The 24,795-nt window shown below is 33.7% G+C and overlaps 1 protein-coding gene across 1 annotated transcript; it reads right to left on the bottom strand.

Annotated features, from left to right (window-relative positions):
• Nucleotides 1–848: 848 nt before the first annotated feature.
• Nucleotides 849–19,178, bottom strand: LOC106671017 (probable cleavage and polyadenylation specificity factor subunit 2). The gene is made up of 15 exons (XM_024226268.1): nt 18,765–19,178; nt 16,869–17,026; nt 15,736–15,895; nt 15,560–15,668; nt 15,196–15,441; nt 14,940–15,127; nt 12,818–12,943; nt 12,539–12,663; nt 8,294–8,476; nt 8,152–8,231; nt 4,305–4,579; nt 3,693–3,846; nt 1,344–1,393; nt 1,050–1,187; nt 849–976 (listed from the first exon to the last, which is right to left on the bottom strand). The coding sequence occupies exons 2-15, from the start codon at nt 17,015–17,017 to the stop codon at nt 884–886; spliced, it is 2,076 nt and encodes a 691-aa protein (XP_024082036.1). The 5' UTR covers nt 17,018–17,026; nt 18,765–19,178; the 3' UTR covers nt 849–883.
• Nucleotides 19,179–24,795: the final 5,617 nt, after the last annotated feature.

The following is a 24,795-nucleotide window of genomic DNA, read 5'->3' as shown; positions in this document are numbered from 1 at the left end:
AGACCATCATCCACCGAAAAATGTATAAATCTATTTTGTTCAATATTTCTTAAATTTGATAGAGAAGGCATTTAAAATGCTCTTTAAAATATCACTGAAGAAGACTTACATTAGAGTTCCAAGGCGTGAAGGCGAGTCAATATGTTATTTAGGAGTTCAAAAATAAAAATATGATCTAGCATGAAATGTCGAGAGTGTAAATAATTATTAGTTTTTGGTTGTAAGAATTGTAATATGATGACCAAACTCAAATAGCAAAATTTGCAAATGTACGGCACTTTTACTTTACACAGTTATATTTTATACCATCTCACAAGTTCTTGTAATTCTTTAAAGTAGGGGTTTATTATTATAGTGTACACAGCCTGCAAAGCTAAATACTGAAGCTAGATGCTGAATCCGACATCCGGCCCCAGTTATCAGGCTAAAACAACCTCACTCCTGTTAATTCATTAATCGTCATTGTTCAAATTATTACTTTTGAATTTGGCTCAAGTTTTACCTACCTATTGATATATTTGATGTTTGCATTTCGGATTTTGTAAATAATGTTAAGTATGAATATGTTTTCATAGTGATATCCCATCACCTAATTAGGAATGGACTGGTTAATTTATAAAACTTTAATTTACTACATACTATAAGTATCAAATTTTAAATTCTAGAATGAAAGAGGTCCGCCCTGGATTTTGTTCTGTGAAAGGAGTCCACTGGCTAAAAAGTTTGGAAAGCCCTGGTAACATATACACAAACATTATTTCTCTCAAATGAGAACAAATGTCTAAACCATTTATAAACTCATACGAAGTAATGCAAAATGGGGGAACTGGTTTAACTGACATACACAATTTAATATGAAATTTGACATTGTTTATTTTATAAATTATAATATAGCATATTGACTGTACAAAATTTCCCTAACTTTGAAATAATTCTCGGAAATCCATCCCTCTAATGATACTTTTCTGGTGTCAGTCTGAAATATTAATAATGGTTAATTACCACACACAAAGATTGTTCTTACAAGTCATCCCCAAGTTCAAACTCACCCTCTTGATACAAATAGTCCTGTTACAACACCAAAGTACACCAGCTGTAAATTCCGAATCGATACCTTTCTTTGAAAGTAACTGCTTTAAATCGGAGAGCCTCAATTCGTTAACTAGAACTGAATCATGCGGGTTTACCTATATTAGAAACAAAAAAGTAAAGTGTTTTTAATCACCGACTTAGCCAACTTTTACAAATGTAAACAATTCGCTATAAACACAATATTCTGTTTACAATAACATCAAATTAAAAATTTGGTTTAATTATAAAATTTAAAAATTCATAATCAATACCTCGGTAAGGGGCAATGGCTCAAGACTGAGAAGATCATCCTGGATGGTATCTGCAAAAAATATTATTTTTTAATAATCATTAACATTTCTTTTTTTGTAAAATGTATAATGTTTATATATTTATTAATTTCCAAAGAACATACCTTCTATAGAACTCACTATAGTGAGAATATAAAATTAAAACTTTGATTATAAATAGTGTTTTAACATTGGCATTCACTAAGAACATAATCAATACTGACAAAGGTTAGTAATGCCTTTCCCCAATAATTTTGATTTACTATATCCATATAGTTTTCACCCCAGTTCTAAGTTTGGCATTACATATAGCTTTTTTCTATCAAATTGACCTCTTTTTTACATTGAAATTGACCCGTTTTTAATTTCTAATTAACTCTTTTTTAACTTCAAATTAACTTTCTTAAACTTCAAACTAACTCTTTCTTTAAAGAATTAAAAAAAATTAGGAGATGGTATAAAATTTAAGCATGTAAATTAAAATTCCTGTTTATTTGAGAATTTTTTAAAATATGAAATAATTGGACTTTTACCATATGATAATTAATTAAAATTACAAGTTATACGGAAAAAGTTTCTATTTGTGAATTTAAATGGTTCTTATATATTGGGTTGTCCGGAAAATAATGCAGGATTTTAAGTTTTCATTAAAAAAAATCTATATAAAATATTCTGTTTACGTTTACAGGATTACNTTAATACCAAAATCCTGCATTATTTTCCGGACAACCCAATAGCTTTTTTCATCAAATTTAACCCTTTTAACTTTATATTAACTTCATTAGAGTTCGTGGTCAGATTGACCGAATAACGTTTTTTAATTAATTAATTGAAAAACGTTATTCGGTCAATAATTAATTCAATTAATCTTTATATTAACCTTTTTGAATTTCAAATTATACTTTTTAACTTTAAATTAACCCTTAATTTAAAACATTATAGAATTTCTATATTTGAGGTTTTTTGCCATGATAATTGCGGGGTTTCAGAAGACCATATAAAAATTAATTACGATTAAAATTAAAATTTATACGGTAAAAGGATTCTTCTTTCAATTTGTGAATTAAAAAGAAATACATAATTGGTTCTTATATGTATAGCTTGTTTCTATCAAATTTAACCCTTTTTAACATATGAAAATATGTTTGTCTATTTTCGTATTTAATATATACAAAAAATATGAAAACTAATTACAATTAAAATTGAAAATTATATAATATTAACAATTTTTCCTTTTCCTTTGTGAATTACAACAAATAATAAAATAAAATGGGTTTTTAATACTGTAAAATTCATTACAATTAAATTAAAAGTTTAAAATTAAACCGTTAAATCGTGACAATGCCTTTTTTATCTCAACCAATACCTTACATAAAGATTAATTAGAAAGGAGTTATTTGGTCAATCGGACCACGAACTCGAATGGATTTAAAATTGAATGCAAAAACAAATGAATCTTCAATTAATACAAGATTTTTTTTTTAAAATAGTTTTATACATTTCACCTTAAAAATTCACAATTTTTAATTTCAAATTAAACTTTTCAACATCAAATTTACCCTCTCTTTAAACAAAAAACTTAGGAGATGGTATGAAATCAAGCACATAAAGTAAAATCCTTGTACAATGTTTCCTTCAAACTTATCCTTCTTCCCGTTACATTAACCCAGTTTACTTTCTAGGCATGTAAAGTAAATTCCTGCATATTTGCATTTTTTTAATATAAAATAATTGGACTACTAGAAGACCATATGAAAATTAATGACAATTAAAATGAAAAGTTATATAAATCGCAAATATATATATATATATATAGGAATTTTAATTTACAAGTTTGTTATACACCGTACCATATCCTAAGTATTTCAATGCTTTAAAGACAGGGGTAATTTGAAGATAAAAAAAGGTTAATTTGACAGAAAAAAGGTACATAATTAATTGTCTAATTTTATTTGGCTCCCTTAAAATTTTTTGTAAACACCTTATGTATCGAGAACAGAGGTTTTTTTAAGGTTAAGTAGAAAATTCAAAGTTAAGTAAATCCTGTCATGCAAAAGGCATAATGTCCAATTACCTGTTGGGTGTCATGGACAAGGGGTATAAACCTTTTTTCCAAATTAATCTTAAAAAAAAAAAAAAATTTTGCTGATCTATGGCGGAATTCTAATCTAGAACCATTAGTGTGGCAAATACAAGTCGGGCAAAAAATCTGCACATTAATTGAATAAAACGTAATTTAGGATTGTAAATAATGATTCACACATTTTCCAATTTAAATTTGATTCAACTACAATTTACCTTCTTCGAATAGTTTTAGATAGAAATAAATACCTCCTGTGGGCTCATCTTCATCAACTTCCATCTCTGTCTGAATCGTATCTGGGGCTTTAGCTCTATATGTAGTCCTAGCATTAATCCACGCGAGTTCTGTTCCTTTTCCTTTTTGCATTTTCAGGGATGAAACCAATCCATCAGTAAGACGAATCTGAAATTTAAACCAAGGTTAATGACTATATTTAGTATATTAATCCATATATGTTTAGCAGTCATAATTGACCATATTAATTATTTGAATTAATTATTATTTTTATTTCAATCAAGACCTTAAATAAAAAGAACAATTAATTGTACTATAGAATTCAAATAACCTGTATAGTGGGTCGCAAAATGAAGCAGTAGTTAAAATTAATGGTCATTTTGCCTATGTGAAAAATACTGGATCACTTTGTCTTTTGTGACTTATAGCACTTAAATATGGTCTAATTTTACCATTGCACTTGAATTTGTAATAATGTAAAGACAGAATTTATTTTATCAAACGGTCAACTCATCCAGATGGAGTTAATCCATTTGGTTACAAATTTGTACATGAACCTACCTATTTATTCTCTCTTTATTTTTGTAAATAAATTCACTTTCATTCATGGTGATTTGATTCTTTACCTGATATATGTGGACTTCTGATGTTGCATCTACAACATCACCTTTGTTTGGCGTATATACTTTCGCTTCTGTCCAATGTGTAACATGTTTTGCTAAAGCCTCTGTTTTGTCAGGTGTTCCCCTCACCAATATCACTCGCCGAGGTTTAAGCTGGATGATCAACTTCTCCATAGACTCTCCATCGGAACGGCCTTCAAAGTCTATAAACTGTACGTTTGCTTTCAGTTCGATGCGTTCTTTTGTAACCACGCATTTTGTAGGAACTTCTGTTGACTCTAAAGGTAGAATAGGTAGTCGATTAGTGCATGCACCCAAAAAATTTAATACATTTTTGTTTGCTCATACTTCTTTAAGTTTCAGTGATGTAAGATTTTCAAAGCATAAAATAATATTCTGAGAGCATAGCATTTAAAAACTGGTACATTATTTTAGTACATTAATTACAAAAATTAAGACTGGTACATTATATCAAGAATATATTCAATGGGAAGATATTAAATCTATTTATTTACCCCAACTATTTCACAAGCTATCAGATACCTGTTGAAAACAAACCGATGAACAGGTGAAGGGAGAATTGAGATCAATGCAATTGGCAAAGTGAACAAAGCTTTAAAATCACAGCATGAAGACACCATAGAACACAATTGACTAACAAATAACTAAATTTATTAATTACAGACATGATGAAATTTTCCACCCCTATAAGTTAACTCAAAACTACTCCTTGGCCTAAAAAAATCTTTTTTACAGGAGCAACATCAGAGGTTATATCAACCCTCTGGGTTTTTGGAAAAAAGGCCCATTGGTATGTACTCAGGGTTCAAATTCAAAATTTGCAATATGTGAACCTGCGAAAACAGTTTAACAAGACTATTAACATTTAAGACCCCCTGCATACTCACCTTCAGGCCAAAATGAGATTGTTGGTTGTTTAGTATACTTAGGGTATAAATGAACAAAAGCATGGATCTTGTCTTGTTTCCTCAACTACAAATATACACATTTTTTAAAAAACGTTAGCAGTCCCTAGGACCACTATGGTATGAGGTGTTGGTTTTATTAATGTTTTAAGGTTTGTGACCACATGACTTAGGAACCCAAAACATAATACAGTGGCTATATGCACATTATTAGTTGATATTAATTGCAAAAAAAGAATCTGGACTAAGATAAATTAGCCTTAAAATAAATAAATACAAAAAAAAAGTCGCCCTCGAAGAAATCTCACTAACATGTTTGGGTATATTGTTCCAGGCCAGAGCAATCTGAAATTGAATGCATGCAAAAAGAGGTATTGTGGTCAGACCACGATTCAACCACAACTCATTAAAGCCAGGAACACACTTACCCGATGGTATGCCATGAGACGCTACCCGACGCCTTGCCACGTTTTGGTGGGGTGTGCTCATCTATCCGACGCAAGCACATGTCGCGTACAGTCCACAGCGTTTATCACAATAATCAATATCACAATCGCAACACATCTTTTGTTCTTAATGCACTATTTTGAGCAAAACCTTGTAATAAATTGTTAGCTAAATTTTACGAGCACAACCATCTAATAAATTGTTTGTTAAACTTAATTGTTTTAAATAAAGCTACTCCTATCATAATTAAATAATGTTTATAAAAACTTATTGCATAATATATATAACTTATTATGCATTTTTTATCTCGTTTAATTTGGTTTACATTAAAATAAAATGTTGTAATTAATATAATGACAAAATTACATGTATTTAGTTTGAAATAAACTACAAAAAATACGAGTGTCCTGTTCTCATGCTACCCGACATTACAAAACGGTGTAATTTTACGAGCAAAACTATGAAATAAATTGTTAATTAAATTTTATGAGCAAAACCGTGTAATAAATTGTTAATTAAATTTTATGGGCAAAACCGTGTAATAAATTGTTAATTAAATTTTATGAGCAAAACCGTGTAATAAATTGTTCCAATTTTAGTATATGTACCGCCGAAGCGAGTACAATAAATTGTTAGTTAAATTCACTATATCAAAAAATCGTATTCCGGTGTTTTGATTAATGTTCTACCAAATCATTAAAATTAATTTTTTAAGTAAAAACTAATTAATTTTTAATCACAGTTAATTTGGTTTATATTAAAATAAGTATGTTGTAATTAATATAACGACAATAATACATGTAGTTTGAGTAAAAATATGAGTGTCCGGTTCTTTTGTCTTCGACTGTACTCGATGCGACCCGACGAAAATCTGGACAGTGGGGATCGCGGAGCGTCGGGTAGGTTAGCGTGGCATAGCATAGGGTAAGTGTGTTTCTGGCTTTAGGCGGTCCCAGGGAACGTAAAAAACATGTCATGGGGTGAGGGTTCACTTGGGACATTGGTGCTTTACATGTTAAGGGAACATTAACACAACCAGTACAACTTTATGTGCTCCCTCACTCAAACCAACAAATAAATAAAAAATAAATAAATAAAAAAAATAAAACAAGAAAGCCCATGGACCTATTATTTTTAATAATTCAGCTTCTACTCGTTTGTTTACCTTAGAAAAGGTCTTGTCGCCATCACACAAATTTAGAATTTAATAATTATTACAAGGAAAATTTCTAAGCAATTGGAAATATGCATACAGGCCCAAAAGTCATCTAAGTTGGAAAAGGTGCTTCTTCAGTTTGAAGAGACATATACAAATAATGAAATATCATGTTGTGCTCATTGATACAGATTCCTACTCATGGTAGAGGAAAAGCCAAAGCCTGAGGAATACACAGGAGCCATTAATAAAGATCTGACAAAAAGCTTTAACTTTAACAAAGAGCACTAGATAATGATGGGCATTGCACAATAGCCTAATATTGTTCATGGTGCATGAGGTCATAAAAGAGGCTGACTCCTTTTAACCTTAACAATCTAAAAAAGGCGAAAGATTTATTCGTTATAAAGGGCCTTATAAGAGTCCTTAACAGTCTAAAATAACAAGTGCCTTCTCTCTACTCCAACAACTTCCAAATAGGGTTCTTGTGAAAATTGCACACTTGTTGATGTCATGGCATTGTTAGAAAAATGAAAAAAATAAACTGAATAGCTCAGGGGAGTGATAGGATCTATAATGACAACAGGCATCAGCGGAAACATCTACAAAACCTAGGAAAAGTTAACAGCCTAATGATATCTTTTGGGAACCAGGGCACAATGGAATTTTTCATAATGAACAAGTTAGTCAAAATAGCCAAAGGAAGGTTTTTAAGGACAAATAAGTGGCCAGAACCTATAATTGGAATAGCAAGATCAAAAATAGGTTCCTCTTTGATCTAATAATGGGTCAACACAAGGAGAACTGTATGATCTCAAGAGGTATCAAACAAAGTAAACTCATGGTTAAAGAACCATTACTAAAACTGGTACATTGCTATAGTTAGACAGGGTCCTCAAGGGAGTGATAAACTGTATACCGGACAGTGGCACCAGACAAAACCTGTACACATGTGTATATTAAATGATGACCTCCATTTATAAATTATGTAATGAGGAAGAAACTGCCACTCATATTATCTTTGAATACAAACCAACCAATAAAGGCCCTAAGGTTCCAAGAAGACCCAGGAATTGCAACAATAAATTAGGAAAAGTACCACAAGCCAAAGGCTGCAGTGCTTGCAGAATACCAAACGCTTCCTATTATCTTTTACATCATCATCTTATCTCTGACATGATTATGGCTTACAGTGGTGCAAAATGGTCCTCAACAACTGATTCAAACATTAAAAACAACAAAACCACATTTTAAGGCTTGTAATCGGTGCAAAATGAACATAAACTGAGACTTAAAACCGATACTGAGTAAGCATTATTACCTGGAATTACTTCTTTCTTCTTTTTTACAGGTTTCTCAATGGAAATTGTTGTTCCTTCGAGTGATTTATAATTTTCTAAACTGTAATGAACAAATTTGCATTAGAAAAGTGTAACACGATATAATAAAAGTGACTGCTTTACATGATAAGTTCACCGTAGTCATCAAATTTAATCTTTTGGTCATTTACAGGATACATAGGGTAAGTTTTTCTAGCCGATTTGCGACTTTTTCGTTTCTTTTCCGGTTTTATAACCAAATCGTGAGTCCCTTTGCTCACACTGAGCAACTGCAATTCATCTTCAGAAGAGCTCTCCTTTTCTTCTCTGGAATAGTACAAATTATTATTGGTATAGTCAATAAGAAATATTCAAACCACTGTGTACAGATGTTGTAGTTTATGATTCACTCACAGAGCAATTCAATTAACCAATTTATCAAATCATCAATGCTAATGTACCTGTAAGTATACTAATAGCCTTATTTTTTAGTGACCAAATTTGGCTGAAAGCCATTGTAATTTAAATGTCATTATTACACGGTTAATAAAAGACCAACTAATTAACATTTAAGATAAAATGAAAAAAGACCAATATAAGGCAAAAATACCTTCATTTTTATTAATTTTAATTAATTTTGTGGTAAAAATATTTAAAAAAAAAAGATTTTAAATCTAAAACGTTGGTTATTTCTTGAACTAAACACACCAATTTATTTTTATTCAATTTTATAAAAATAAATTGATGTGTTTAGTTATAAAAAAATCAACATTCTAGATTTCTAGATTTAAAGTACCTGGGGGACCGCGGTAGCCGAGTGGTTAGCATGAGAGACTCTCACGCCGCGGTCGTGGGTTCGATTCCCACCGTCGCCTCTGGCCCTTTTTTCCCGATAACCCCCAATTTGAACACACAAGAATTCGTACCATGGCTAATATGCAAGATCATAAGGCTAATAANTTCTGAAACCTACATCACACCAGACCGCATCTCACGATTTCTAAATAAATATCGATTAACGGTCACTAATCACCACACATTTATTTTTTATTTTTGCTCTTTTGTAAAACTTTCTTAATTACTCCCTTGGAAATATCAAAGTCTAATAAAGTGTTAAAAAATATCTACTTTCAATTTGATATTATAAATTTAATTAAAAATTTCCACAAACTACACAATTCAAGCATATGCCACTGTTCCCATGTAGCTTACAAATAAAATAACTCCTTGTAGAATGCTTAGCTCATTCAGGGGCTGTCATGTTTTAAAAATGTATAGTTATTTATTGTTAATGTTATATATGGAGAGGTAACTTTTCTTTACTAACAAGAGGCTATGGATGTGGGATCACCAATTTTATTGAAACTTTTCTCGGTGATACTGGATCCAAAAATATTAGACACGTGTCGGAGCGTGGATCGAGGATAAGAAAATAATATGCAAGAATATAATAAATGAGACTGTATAGGCCACTAATTTTGGTAGCTAGTCATGGGTAACATAGATATTGAAATACAAAATTTGTGATATAGCAATAACAAAGTAGGGTAAAATACTTTTTTAGCAAGAAACAAAGTTGATATTTGTGCTCGTGTAGGAGAAATATGAACTGGAACGTCTTAAACGGTGGTTTCTGTGTACTTGGCCACATAGGTCTGTCTGGAGGATAAAAAAAAGGTGGGTGAGGCAACTAAGGCTAGGACATCCCAATCTCTGGACTTAACCACCGTGTTACAGCCCTCTGATGCTAAAAATCCAATGAAAAAACATGATTAAAAGAAAATGGCAGTGTCAACGGGCCAGATCAACAAAGAAGCTTACACGTATCAAGAGCATTGTTGATAGGTGGCCCTCAGAGGAAACAGGGTTGTTTTATTGTATATAACACTGATATTTTTGTAGCAATAGCATGTGTTGAGAGTGACTGTATTTATTGGCGTGAATGTTTAGTGTGATAGAAATTCTATAATTCTAAATAATAATAAATTCTATATCATGGGTATAAAAAGTGATGGATGATTATTGTGTCCTCCACCACCCTAAGTGAATGGGTTTGGATCTAGGAACTGCATGCATTGGGTGCTGAATTGGCCTAGCTGTTGACAGCATCTGGAGCCCAACCTCAATGGCTGGACGGATAAGACCGAGGTCTACCCTCGGACTGCCAACACCTGAGATGGGTGATTCTCGATCCCTGCCGGTATTTAAATGTTAATTACAAAAGCTGGAGACTGCAAGAGTGGTAGACCCAACTTTGTATGCCTGTGTATGTATGTATATACACACATGTACAGATTTGAGCTTACATAAATCACAACTTGATATTTGTTTATCACACCTAAAAGAACTCTGAATACACATTTTCAGTTAAATAAAAAAATTGAATTTTCTCCCAAATTTTGTTTTCCTGATTTATTTAAAAAAACACAAAAATGGTAATAACTTTGAAACAATTCAACTGATTCACAGGAAAGTTTACAGGCATTTAGAACCCTGTAATCTATTCATAATATCACAAACTTGGCCTCATTGAAAAAACAGAACTGGACATATAAAATAAAACATTTAGGGAGTTTTTGTTGAATTCATCCATCCTTTTCTCACTTATAAAAGCACATCAAAACTAAATTGACTGGCTTAAAGAAGAGTAATGTAGTCACGGACATTGGATAAACAACCCAAGTAGTTATGAATTTGTAAGCCAAATGTCATTTCATGTTTGCTATAAAAATTTGTATTTCAGAACTTTAAAGAGTGCTTCAAATTAATACTAAACCTTTTTCTTAAAAACAATTTGTTTTTTACCTACTTTACTAAAAAGCTTGTTTTGGTTTTTGTAACTTTTTATATATCTAATCTCATTTAATACAATCCTGTATATTATATTATTATCCTTGGTAAAAAAAACTTGACTGATATACGTATATANTATAGTCTAGAAAGTTTAGAAACACGTCAAATATTTTATATAGCCATCATTTTTACATCTTATTATATACTTATTATTATTTCCTAAAAACTAAATGTTATAATACTAATATACGCTTTATACATAATTATTTATACAATTACATTAATATTCCTAATAAAACTATACAATTCATGGTATACAGCTAATTCGGTTGATAATGTTAGAGCTTGCGTTCATTTGTATGTTTCTTGCAGTGCATGATGATGTGTTCAAGATCCTCATATATTCCGCAGTCCTCACAGTTCAATGATGGGATTATGTTAAATCTGTTGAGACTGCACAGTCTGTGATTGGATCTTATCTTTACTATCGTTTTGCAAAATGCCTTGGTTATAGTAACTGCTTTGGTGAACTAAGGTTCATGAGCTAACAACAGAATCGAATTTTTGAATCTTATCCCTTTGTTATTTGACAGGTATTCAATTTGCCAATCTATTTGCAGCTGTAATGTTAATATAGCATGAAGATCTTTTCTGGGTAAAGGCGCTTTTAGAGAATTGCCCGTTGTTATAGCATCTTTGACAAGCCGAACTACGACATCATTATGTTTGAACCCTGTATGGCCTTTGATCCAAGTGATTACTATTTTATGCTTTTTTTAAAAAGATAGTTCCTACTCACAGTAAGTTGGTTTGCAACAAGCCGGATTTCGAGCCTTTTAGCTCATCATCAGGTGGAAGGACTTCTACAACCACGTCTCTCGACATGAATTGCCAAAGTGAAGCCGCTGATACCTCTGCCAACGCGACGCTCCAATTAGCAGCTGATTGTTTTAATGGCGCTCAATTTGAACGTGCGAAACGCGGAAATTATAACACAAATAAATATTATACTAGTAAATACTTAATNTTTGTGTTATAATTTCCGCGATTCGCACGTTCAAATTGAGCGCCATTAAAAAAATCAGCTGCTAATTGGAATGTCGCGTTGGCGGAGGTATCAGCGGTTTCACTTTGGCAATTTATGCCGAGAGACGTGGTTGTAGAAGTCCTTCAACCTGATGATGAGCTAAAAGGCTCGAAATCTGAATCGTTGCAAAACAACTTACTGTGAGTAGGAACTATCTTTTAAAAAAAAAGGATTGAACACCACACTCACTCCACCATTTATCATTTCTACTAGTTTATGCTCTTTAGATCTGATCATTTCTACAAGTTTAAGGATTTCTATAATGATGTAGTCTGTGTTACACAATTTTTTGCCATTGTGAAGTTTGTACACACAACTAAGGCAATCTGTACGTATGACCACTTTCAGGAATTGATTGAATAACAAACAATTCCTGAAAGCGGTCGAACAAATAACTTTACTTAACAGACATTTAGGCTGATTTAAACTTCATTCTTAACGTTTAAATTTAAAATGGCATTATAAGAATTGTAAAAATTGTAGTTTGAAACATGAAAAAATAAAGAAATGAGAATAAAATACAAAACACATACCTTGAAGTCAATATTATTGAGTTCTCAGGCTGACTAGCCCACTCAATGAATAGGTCTCTTCCAAATCCACATTCCAAATCTGGCATGCTAGCCAAAACTACCTAAATAAATAAAATATCACCATTTACATTAAAAAAATCATGTAAAAAAAGTCTTAGAATTGAAGTAGAAGTGATATGGTTTAATCAAATGAAATATTAAACAAAATGTTATCTATAAAGTTAATTTTAAACCTAATAATATTGTTATGCTCACCACTTTGGATGCTTGTAATTTTAGTATATCATTAACACTATGACACAATCGGATATTTTTAAATTGGAATGGGTTGTTCCTTACTGCTTCAAAACTTTTCATCAGCTTATCACTCATCCACTCAATCTGTAAAGAATAAATGTTCTTTTGTAATGTAAATGTATTTATTCAATTTATTCTGTTTTATTTGTATGATGGTTCTTATCTTTTGTGGATTGTCTACAGCAAGAGTAGGTATATCAGAAGGATCAGAAATGATCACGAAACAAAATTGATTTTTTATTAAAAATCCCACTTTCTGGTTGTAAACCTATTTGATTACAGAGGGCTGTAGTTTCAAGTCAAAAAATAATAAACAAAATCTAACAATTAACAAATTTTAGACCTTGGCTGATTTAAACAATGGATCAGTAACTGAAAGCGCTAATGCAGATAAAATACGACCCTGCCCTTTACTAGTAACTAAGGATTTACAAAAAAAAAAAAAAAATAAAAAAAAATAAATAAATAAATAAAAGTACATTTGACATCTAAATCATTTGAAAATAAATATTTTTTTCCCCTCCATATAAAAATTACAAAACAGTAACGAAGTTATGATGAAAAAAATAAAAAAATGAATACCACATTTTCCTCCTACACACACATTCCTGATTAGTGATTTATATAAGCTCAAATATGCATCTGCATGTACACACATATGCACGTGTACAGAATTGAGTCTATCACTTCTCAGTTCATTGGCAATTCCAACTTTTGTGATTTACAATAAATTACCGGCAGGCCTCAAGAATCACTTACCTTGGGTGTTGGCAGTCCGCCGTGAGACCAGTCTTATTCGTCCCGCCACTGAGGTTGGGCTCCAGTGACTATCGAAGCTAGGTCATTTCAACCCCTCAATCTAATCAGTCTCCCATTCACACTCTCACTCACTAAATTACATTCTTTCCTATTTCCTCCTACCCAATCCTGTGCCATTTCTTTCAGTTAGGGTGGTGGAGTACTTGATATTCCTCTATCATCTGCCACATATATTATAACTAACATAAATGAGGGTTGATGGGTTATTCAATATTCCGCCATCGGCCCTTCACACATGCAATAAAACAACTGTTTTCTCCAAGAATTGAAACAGGAGACCATACTCGTTACCATGATCAAACACAATTCTCATATCGGGTAGCATTCCTTCAAGCTCTACATGAAGCCAAGAAATTGCACTTTTGAATTAGGTGGGACATATTGAGCAACCTATCTCTGCATGCTGGACCCGTACGTGAGTTTGCGCACAAAAGTAAGCGTCAGTGTGTCAACATTGCATGGCCTATTCATAATGGGCAACGATGAACCAACTTCTATGAGTCAGATCCTCCGAGGGCCACTTATCAAGTGCTCTTGATGATACATGGGATCTGCCGATCTAGACCACCAATGCTATGTAACCACCCATGGGACCAGAACCACATATAGGTGAACCAGAGTGTGTGCTTAAGATGGAACTGGAAAAATTGACTTGAGAAGAAAAACTCAACAACGAAATTAAGAGGCAAGCTAAGAGATTTATAAATCTCTCAAAAAGAAAGGCGAAGGAACTCCTCTCTCTCAGCAGGCAGGATTTGAGGAAAATTATAGGTCACTATATTGGCCACTGCCCTCTTAACTACCACCAAGTATGATGGGGTAAGCAGAGACATGCCAACTCTGTCAGGATGAACCAGGGGCATCATTTGTGAATGTGAAGCATTAGCCCAGTTACGGTACAGCCACTTTGATAGGGCATTTCTCACACCACAGGAGGTCCTTGAAGGGCACCAAGGTGCTTTGTCCATGCTTAGTCTTGTAGGAAAAGTGCACTTTTGAAAGTATAGTTATAGGGGTTCCATAATAAAATAGGTTGCAGTGAGTTAAGGATTTTTAAAATTCCCATTCATCCCAAACGAAAAAAGTCCTATACAATCTCACAATTATTAAAAATAATGAATTTATTCACCTATTGTAGCTGGATTATGCAAAGATCTACTGTAGAAGTATAACCAAATTAATAAAAATAAGTAGAATATTAATTTTTTCCAGAAGAACCACAACACATTCATTAGGCGAGTAAAAATAATTCCTTTATTACCTGAGATTTTGCAAACTCGACCACATTGTAGCTAACATTATTTAATAAGCACAAAGGATGATTTTGAAGTCCTGAGCTTTTGTTCCTCCAAAGTTGATCAAGCATATGTGCCAGTTCTAAAACACGTCCAGCTGTATCGACAGCTATGAGAATGTTTCCCTTGTTTCTTAAAGTCTGAAGAATATTTGCTGGAAGAATACAAAAACATATATATTTGTTTTGAACATGCATAAAACAAATATTTTTTTTTTCTTACTCATAAGTCGCTCGTCTCGTAACCGCCGCCTAGCATGTTGATAAGTACTGTTAAACGCGTCGGTAATTAAAAGGGAAGGTCTTTGTAATTTGTCAATATCACAACCGTTTAAATGTCTTTCTTTTTTATGATTAAAATCTATTCCATATATTATGTCTTCTTCACCAGTTTTATTGATTTTCCACATGGTTCCACCGATCATATGTCCTGCTGGCATTGGTGTTATGCTTAGTCCGTAGCACTTTCCTGTAAATAATTAATTTGTATAAAGTTCAGTTGTATAAATTTTTTTTTAAACGTTTACTTCAAAGAAAATTTAGTTGTCTGGTAAATTTTGGATATATCAATACTACTTTGTACATACCTCCTTTCATTTGGACTGTTTGGTTATATTTAAGTTGTATAACTTTGTCGAATGCAGCATCAACATCATCTAAATTAAATAATGTGAACTCCTCTATATTATATCGTGACTGACAAAAAACGTAAAATTTATTTGATTAATAACTAGTTTGAATTCATCATTTAAACTTTATTTACCTGATATAAATCGTACATAAACATTTGGCCCATTTTATAAACTGGAATTGTGCAATAAATGGGGCAACTCAAGCCACATTTTCCAACTAAGTATGGAAGCGCTCCAAGATGAAGATTGTCTGGATATGTTAAGAGAACTGCATCAATTTGATTTGTATACCTTGAAACAAAAAATGTCAGTAATTGACTCAATTGATGACATTACAAATGAGGACACCTATTGGCCTTAAACCCTTTTGCGGCATGCCAAATTGCCACAAACATAGTGGAATCCATTAGACAATAAGATCTAATCAAGATTAAATCCTTGATTCAATAGGAATGAATTCCAGGAAAAGTTCATCAGAGGGCCATCGAAGAAACTAACAGAAGAACTACTAAACCTATGATGTGATACGACTTGAATGACAGTAGGACAGCTGACTCTAGAAAAGCAGAAACAAGCCTTTGAAGGTATTGCCAGGATGAAGAAGAATCAGCAGACTGTATCCTCTATTGGTGCAAAGGGTGGGATTTGAAAAGTCTAGTCATGAATGATACACACTGGAACTTTAATCAAGCTTTATGATCTGATTAAAAACCTTAAGCATAACAAGATGATGAGATTGCACAGACCAATATTAATTGCAAAGAGGCCAACTGCTTTTAACTTTAACCTATAAATAAAACTTGTACTTTTGATAAGACAATAAGACATGCTGCAACAGATTAAGTGATGTTAATTTTTATATTATTGGATTTGGTTATGTTTGTCATTAGCTTTATCACTCCTTGATAAATAGGTCATATTTTGTTAGTTTATTTTTTCATAAGAATGTAGAAAAGAGACAGGAATAAATAAAAACAACACAACTCTAGAAACAATATAGCAATATGCTGAAACGATCCGACTGTTAGGCCACAGTAGCTAAGGTAGACCAGGACAACGGGCAACAACCAAACTATAGATTACTACTATGTAGTACAAAAGGCAATTCCTTCCTTATTGGCTGTTATTGTTATTTAATATTATTACCTATGTGTTATTGCGATTAATGCCAATTTCTAAAACTTACAAAATATTTGTTCACACTGCAATGAAATGCAGTCATGAACCCCTACTGGATTCACTTCACAATAGTTTCATTGATTACCTTTTCAATTCTTTAATAAAGTCCGGGTCAAAGTGCTCGTTCCAACCGCAATCCAACAGAAACCTAAAGTCATCAATTTGTAATATGTAGCATGGTGGACTTTCATCTTTGGCTCCTGAGAGAGCTTGGAACTTTATAATTGATGTCATCGGTTCTGTCTAAAACAAGAAACATAGATTGGTTAATAGTTGACTCATTTGACCATTATTATACTAGATCATAAATTTGGTTGTTAAGGGGCGTTGGTGGCCGCAACAGTTTTGGCATTGACACAGTACTCATCACTGTAAAGTGAAGGTCCTTGGTTCGAATCTGGTGGTCCTACATTCAAACCCTACATACATACCAAAGGGCTTTTTTTCAAAAACACCGACATATTTATGTAACACTATGCATTTCAACCAAAAGAACTCACAATATAAAACTACAAATATCATTCTGTAATTTGTTTAGCATTAAGCCATGATTTATGTTTTGAATTAAAGAATTTCTGTTTGAGGATTATTTGATAAAATGTAACTCAACATAAAAGAACGCTTTAGACTCCTATACATTCAACTCAAAGCTGATTTGGTAATGCCTAACATATTTCCAACTCCTGTGAAAACGAAATCAATTAAATCTGATATGGGTGCAGTACACGAGGATATTAAGGTAACGAAAATACTGACAATATAGCAAAAGCAGGAGTCCCTCACACCCTTTGTACCAGAACTGCAAATCAGCATGCCCCAAAGTGTGCTAAACGCAGAACAGTACCATCGGTGCCCAGTGGTTAGGACATCAAACTTGTATTGCTATGCTTGCGGCTCTGGGTTTGAATCTGGCACAGCCCATGGCATAGATAGTTTTGAGAACAGGAAAAAAAATGGCGAAATGCTGAAATGCGTGCGTCTGAATTAACAAAAATCTGTGAGGATAGGTAGACCAGGATGATAGGTAATTATCAAAAAATAGGTTTATCACCCTGCAGACCACAAGAGGAATCTCAAATATTCTATGGTGTTTTGACCCCTTTGAAGTTGGACGATAGCCTTCCTGTATGACAGGAATTACGTTACTTTTGGGATCTCAGTAGCTGCGTTGTTAGGGCATTTGACTCGTATTCGCCACACTAGCTCTTCTGGGTTTAAATCCTAGCACAACCCATGGATCTTTACTTGGAAAAATATATTGAAAAGTGGTTTGAACCCCTCGTCGCGACATCCAAACAGTTTTTGGACTTTAGCCCTCCTGTATGACAGGGTACTTTTGGGACCCTGGTGGCTGAACAGTTCGGGCGTCCAACTCATATTTCCCGTGCGAGCATTTCTGTGTTTAAATCCGAGTTGTACTTTAAGCTGTATGCCAGGAATTAGAATAATAATCTGCTTGAAATAATTTTTAATTGTGAAGCGACAAGTAAGAGGCATGAGATAATTCATAAACCCTCATGATCGAGTCTCAAGATATACCAGGGCTTCCACTGTCAATGGACATCTTATAAATTCAATAGATAACTAATAAACTATTTTTGTACGTCCATGATGGATGACGGAGATCAGTGTCTCAAGAAACAAATGATGGCAACAGGTCGATTCTTTTCACAAAACCAGAGCCACAAACTGTGTCAATTCAACGCAATCCGTCCAGCAGAATATAAATAAGATTTACTTAACTCATCTTCAAAATGTTAAGTGCTTTTTAAAGCCAGTTTTTGCACATGAGACTAAGAACACTTACACAGAAAAACACGTCTTTTATCAAATTTTATTCTGTCGGCGATCAATACGCCGCATTGATTACTGGTGAATGTCAGTATCTCCATTATTTTATTTTCCGACCGCAGAAACAAGATGTGAGCTTCTATTGAAATTTGGCCCAATAAAACATTTGGTAAATTAAAGAAACAAATACCTAGAGATTAATAACTTGGAGGAGCGTTGTTTACATCTAGAGGAGGTTTTAGCTTTGGATCGAAAAATCACCTGTACTCAGTGCAGCCAACATAATTTTCCTAAATAAAAAACACTGTAATCATTAATCAATTAAAGTTAACGCCAAAGTAATTTGTGTAAAGGTTCATGTTTCCGTTGAAATGCTGCCCAGAATCCATAAATGGGCCGATAATGGACTGCTTCTCTCGTAGCTTGCTCCCGTCGTAACTTGCTCTCATGTTGCCGAGAGGAATGTACATCTTTTTTGTTTCCGTGCTTAAAATCAGAAGTGTAGGCATTCCTTACTTTAAAATTTAGAAGTTATTTTCAGTTTAATTTTCTGTTAATTTATAATCACGGGAGTAAAATCCGTCAGCTACCGGTAGAAAAAGGTTCGGACAAAACCTAGCAGGTTTCGTGGTAATCTTGGCCATCATAATTGGTAATCTTGGTCTCTGCTATGTTGAGGTACTGCAACGCTGGGTTCCGAAAAGAAGATTGCCGAGGAGGATTACACACCCTTTCACCTCAGTTATTGAGGTTTTATTTAATTTTAATATATATATAATTATTTTCATTATCGGTTTCGTGACCATACCTGCGCGCGCCCTATTGCTATTGGTGCCTACATATTCAATGGTTCTCCGAGCTAAGGTAAAAACGTTTAAAAAACATATCAATTTCAATTTAAACGACTATTTGAGGTAAGGTTTGCTATCAGCTCTCTAGGAATTAAACTATTCACCACTATCGTTTTTATTGCCACTTCGTATTTTTTTCTCTTTGGCTTATTAAATTCTAATAAAAACGGTTTTTCGAAGTGCGATAACTTCTTGCAGAAAATTTTCTTTCCAAAAACAAGGCCTACGTTAAAAAATAATAATTTCGTTTGTTTATTAAACTTTGAGTACAAGCATAGAAGCTCTCTTTTTATTTTACTTCTAATCTAGTCGACTTGTTTATTTTCTCATCATGTCGAAGAAAGAATCTTAACATTCAACCGACTTCAGGTTTAATAAAAAAAAAAAAAAATACTAAATTGACATTATAAAGCGTTGATGTTTTTGCACAAGCAACACACATTTGGGATAATGTCAAAAGCTTATATTTTCGGTTTATGACACACTGGAGGCACAATGCGCGTCCCTCAAAGACCGAAACTACTCCAGCCAACATCAGTTTCATGGATGTTCTTTATTCTATTGAGGCAACTTACTCTAGATTAAATAAGGAGGAAGAATGCGACCTGCTGTCATTACCACACCGCATGTTTCTAATGCATCCTTCTTCATGCGTCCAAAAATTCCTCTTCTCCATTGAAATGGTCGAACTGAAGATTGACCACAACTCATTGCGCGGTACGACTCTCTTGTTCATAGTGTGCAAAATTTACATGCTTCCAAGTTCACCTATCTAAAATCCTCATTAAAGGATGAAGTCCTTTTTGTCATTTCAGGATTTCAGATGTCTTATGAAAATTGTCCGAATGGCAATGGTTTGCATTATTTAAGCCTGTCATTAGGTCGAAAGCCGTTTGACAAAAGTGACACCGGAGCCGAGGATGTGCCTTCTGCTATCGCTCTGCGTGAGCATAAGGTTGAAAAAAATGATTTTTTAATATTTTTTATTTATTTATTTTTTTAATGAGATTTATTTTAATTTTTTTTTCGCAACAGCAGAGTATAAACCCTCGGGGTGCCGGTGTTTTTGAAAAAAAAGCCCATTTGTATGTCGGGTTCGAATGCACGGCTGCTGGATTCGAACCCGGGACCTTTACCTTACCGTGATGAGCGCCGTGTCAACGTCTAAACCGTTGCGGCCACCGACGCCGCAAATGAAAATTAATTTGTGGGGAACTGACTTATGGTGGAAAGTGGAGAAGAAAAAAACGCATGCTTCCGGCTCTTGCTCGACGGCGATGGGCTGGATGTTGGAGTTCGTGCCCGAATCCGCACCTGCTCCTGTTGGTAAATCGTCGTTGAACTTGTTCGTTTTATTGCACGTTGTGGTCTCCCTTCGTAAATATGGTCAGATCTAGGGCGGATTCGGTGCTTTTCCTTCACTTTAAGGAAGTGTTTATTTTCCTTCAGAAGCATAGCGAGGACATCTGGGACCGTTTGTCCAAACGCGAAATAAAATAGCGTTTTTCTCCTCCTTATTTTCCACATTTTGGAGCGGTGTGGCAGCTATCAAACCGGCCAAGAATTTTCTAGTACTCCTGATCGGAACGACTTCGAAGAGTATTGTACTTTGTTTTCCAGAATTGAAGCTTCACTAACAGTCGACTCTTGTGTCCCTTAAGTGCGGATCCTGCTGAAGCAGTCCTATTTTTGAGCCCTAGCCTTTTCCTCATTGGCGCATCACTGCTCTCTTTTCCAAAATATCCCATGTTTTACTCAAAGAATCTGCGAAACTGCTAGGAGAGACAACAACAGTTGATTGGTCAAAGGAATATTTGAACTCGCGCATATAATGCCGAAAATGGGCCCTCCGTCCGAAGTCTCCCGGTGGGTGGTGTACTTGAAAGGAACCAATTCCCATCCTTTTTCATGACCAATGGGCCGCATTCAACTCTTCTCCATGGGAATGACGAAGTTCCGCGTCGTCCATATTCGCACTACCTCCCGTGTGTTCACCTCGTTCTGTGTCAACCCTTGTTCCTGGGTGCTTAGAATAATTAACTTTAGTTAAATTACTTGTAAATATTGTAAATAAAAACTTAACTTTGTTTCTAGAAGATAGAAAGGTAATTTAATTTTGATGGGTGGTATGTTTACGCCAAAGTACTAAGGTTCATATTTCAGTTGAAATGCTGCCCAGAATCCATAAATGGGCCGATAATGGACTTCTTCTCTCGTAGCTTGCTACCCCAGGACCTCGGCTATGTTGAAGGTTTAGGTGCTGCAATGCTGGGTTCCGAAAAGAAGATTGGCGAGTAGGATTTCACCTTTCACCACAGTTATTGAGGTTTTATTTAATTTTAATATATATAATTATTTTCATTATTGGTTTCGCGACGACACCAGCGCGCGCCCTACTTAACGGCGCCTACAATGATTATGACAGAAAAATATTTTATAGTAAACAGTATTAAAGCACTTTAACAGTTAAAATATCAAAAATTAAACTTTAAAATCTTAAAATTGTTTTATAACTAATCGAAACCCAATTTTTACGATTTAACTATTTCGGCGGAGGGGGCGCGAAAAGGGCGTGGCCTTTTTTCATTATAAAAAGTTCAAACGAAAAAAGTTGGCACAATTGCCTTTAAATATTATCTATTGATTTTTTAGTTCTTGTACATACAAACTTGAAATTTCGGTCATTTTATTCAGAGGCGTTTAATTTGTTTGAAAAAACAAAAAACAACAAATTTATGTCATCAATCACAAAGAGAATATAATAAAACTAAATCGTTGATTATTTATTTTTGTTAGTTTATTGTTTCGAATTATAAAGTGTACATAAATTGACGTTCAAAACTGTGCGTGTGAATTAAATGCTGATATAGATTTTCTCTTGGGGGAGAAAGCAAGAGGGTCATGAGTAAGAGGGGACTCCACCCTCTCGAGCCCTTCGATTGAGCGAAATCATTCTATTAATTTGAGATTTTTTCAAATATATAATCGCAATTGTAAAGATATTTTACTTTTCATTGTTATATTTCATACCACCTCCTAAGTATTTTTAATGCTTTAAAAAAAGAGGTAATTTGAAGTTAAAATGGGCTAATTGGGAGGTGAAAAACGTTAATCTGAAATAAAAAAGAATTAATTTTGTGCAAAAAGGGTTAATTTGAAATAAAAAAGGTTAGTTTGAAGTTAAACAAGTTAATTTTAAATTAAAAAGGGTTAACATAAGAGTAAAACAGATTGATTTGCAGTTAATGGGCTAATTTGAAGGTAAAAAAGGTTAATTTGAAATAGTAGTTGAAGTAGTCTTTTTGTTTTGTTGTCATATGCCGGCTTTTACCAGTGTTTGATGTGTTCTTTAGTAACCCAGCATTCATTTTTTTAAAATGTGGTCATAGTTTATACCACAAAATATAATTGTTCAGAGGCTCTCTTTTTAGTTATGTCTACTGCCTCGTTACCTGAAATTCCCTCTTGACCTGGGACTCACCTTAGCGTCAGATTATTTGATCCCATTTTTTAGACTAGTTTTGAGTTGATTTCGTAACCTCGGAGAGATTTCTGATAGTACTATTATTGTTGCACTTTTGAGATGTTTATTAATTATTTCATGTGGATGTGTTTCTATGGCTAGCAATTTGGCTTGAAAGTTCAGATGGAGCCAAGGGACATGTGTTGCACATAGTTAGTAGATCCATTTATGTCATTCCCGTATAATTTCTCATCTTTAAGCTGTGTACAACTTAGAAGAGCTTCAGGTTTTTTTTTGTTTTCTCTTCCAATTGTGCTCTCTTTTCAGTAATTATGTTGAACGGTTGAATAGTACTTTCTCTGATGCGTCAGAGATAGTGTTAGCCATTTCAGTTATTTTAAGTTTCTCAAAAATTTCGATTTGGCCTGCATTTGTTTGTTGCTTTCTTTCCACTGACCGATGGATTGTCAGTTCCTCCTTTTGATATACATATAGCTAAGTTGGCAGTTTGAGGATACGTTTCAAAGCAGCTTTTTGAGAGCACAGGTCCAAGATGTTAAGGCGTGCACTTTGGATTTTCTTTGTTCAATTTTTGGCGACCATATGAAACCTACATATGTCATCGTTTATCTTAAGCTTTCCACATTATGCCTTTGATACAACGGTAACTTCTTTGGAATGTTTTATTTCTTAACTTCGCAGGGTTAAAGCTGTAATATTTGGCTTATCTCTTCTGGTTGGCACTATAGTCATTTTGCGATTTTATTTTATAAACATCTCACAAACAGTGACAATTTTATCTAATAAAACGCTATTAAAAACTACTACAACTTAGCTCCAGTTTGAATCGTTGGGCCATTAAGATTTAAGCAGGTTTATTAATAACGAAATAAAATAATTATGATAATTTATGAGTGATAGGCCTTTTTGTGGGTGATGAGGAAAAAACAAAGCAGTGCTTGGAGGCAAAATATTTAGCACCTAGAGCAGGCGATTTTACAAAATTGCCCAGTAGGTTTTTTTTTATCTTTCAATGCTATGCTGATTCCTCCTATATCAAGAAAAGCAAACTGTAATACAGTGCGAGCAAGAATATTTTCCTTACAGAAGCTTGTGAATCTGGTGTAAGTCATATGAAGCTCATTTAGCAAATCGCACAAGCCTTGCTCGTGCAGGAGTTTCAGTTCGATCAAAAATTCCATCACCATTAGGTAGATGATCGAAGCACGCCGAAAACATTTGTCTTACAACGGAAATTTACCGTCCCGATTTATGGCCCTGCTCGACCGATTTCTTCTTAAATGAAAACAATATTTCACTTAGGTAAGTTGTTTTTATAATTAATAATTAAGTCTGTTGTTAAATGAAAAAAATATATAGATTTTATTTTGTGTGGATCCAAGGAAAAATATGAGTTTTTAGGCTTTTTGATCGTTTACGGGAAGATGCAATTTATTTTCCAAAAATAGCACTCTTTGTTGATATCATGATTGATTGAGTCCATATTCCAAAAAGATAGGAACAAACCGAGACCCGATTGCCAGGAAAGATCTATCGTTTTTAATTTGGGGTGGTGAAGGGACGGACGCGATTAGGGTTCACATCATCATAATCAGTGGCTGCCTTTTTGTTAACCCACCGACTCAGCCTATTATTATCATTTTTTATTTTCAATTTGTTTTTACAAATTCACTACAGATCATAGCTACAGGAATTCTGATAATGGCGTGGGTCTCAACGTAGGGAGAATAAAACAAAAGATTCGAAATCAACCAGAAAGTGAGATATGGAATAGATTTATACAAAAGTTGACATGAATCCAAAATAATCTAAACTAGAGGACTGCTTCATCATTCTTCTGCATAATTCTGGATCGCTCTTTCTTGCTGTATCTGCTGGCCTTCCTC

The sequence above is a fragment of the Cimex lectularius genome, unplaced genomic scaffold (assembly GCF_000648675.2).
Source record: "Cimex lectularius strain Harlan isolate CLEC.00 unplaced genomic scaffold, Clec_2.1 scaffold117, whole genome shotgun sequence".
Taxonomy (NCBI): Eukaryota; Metazoa; Arthropoda; class Insecta; order Hemiptera; family Cimicidae; genus Cimex; species Cimex lectularius.
The sequence above is the reverse complement of the archived record's forward strand: the minus strand, read 5'-3'. Positions and strand labels throughout refer to the sequence as shown.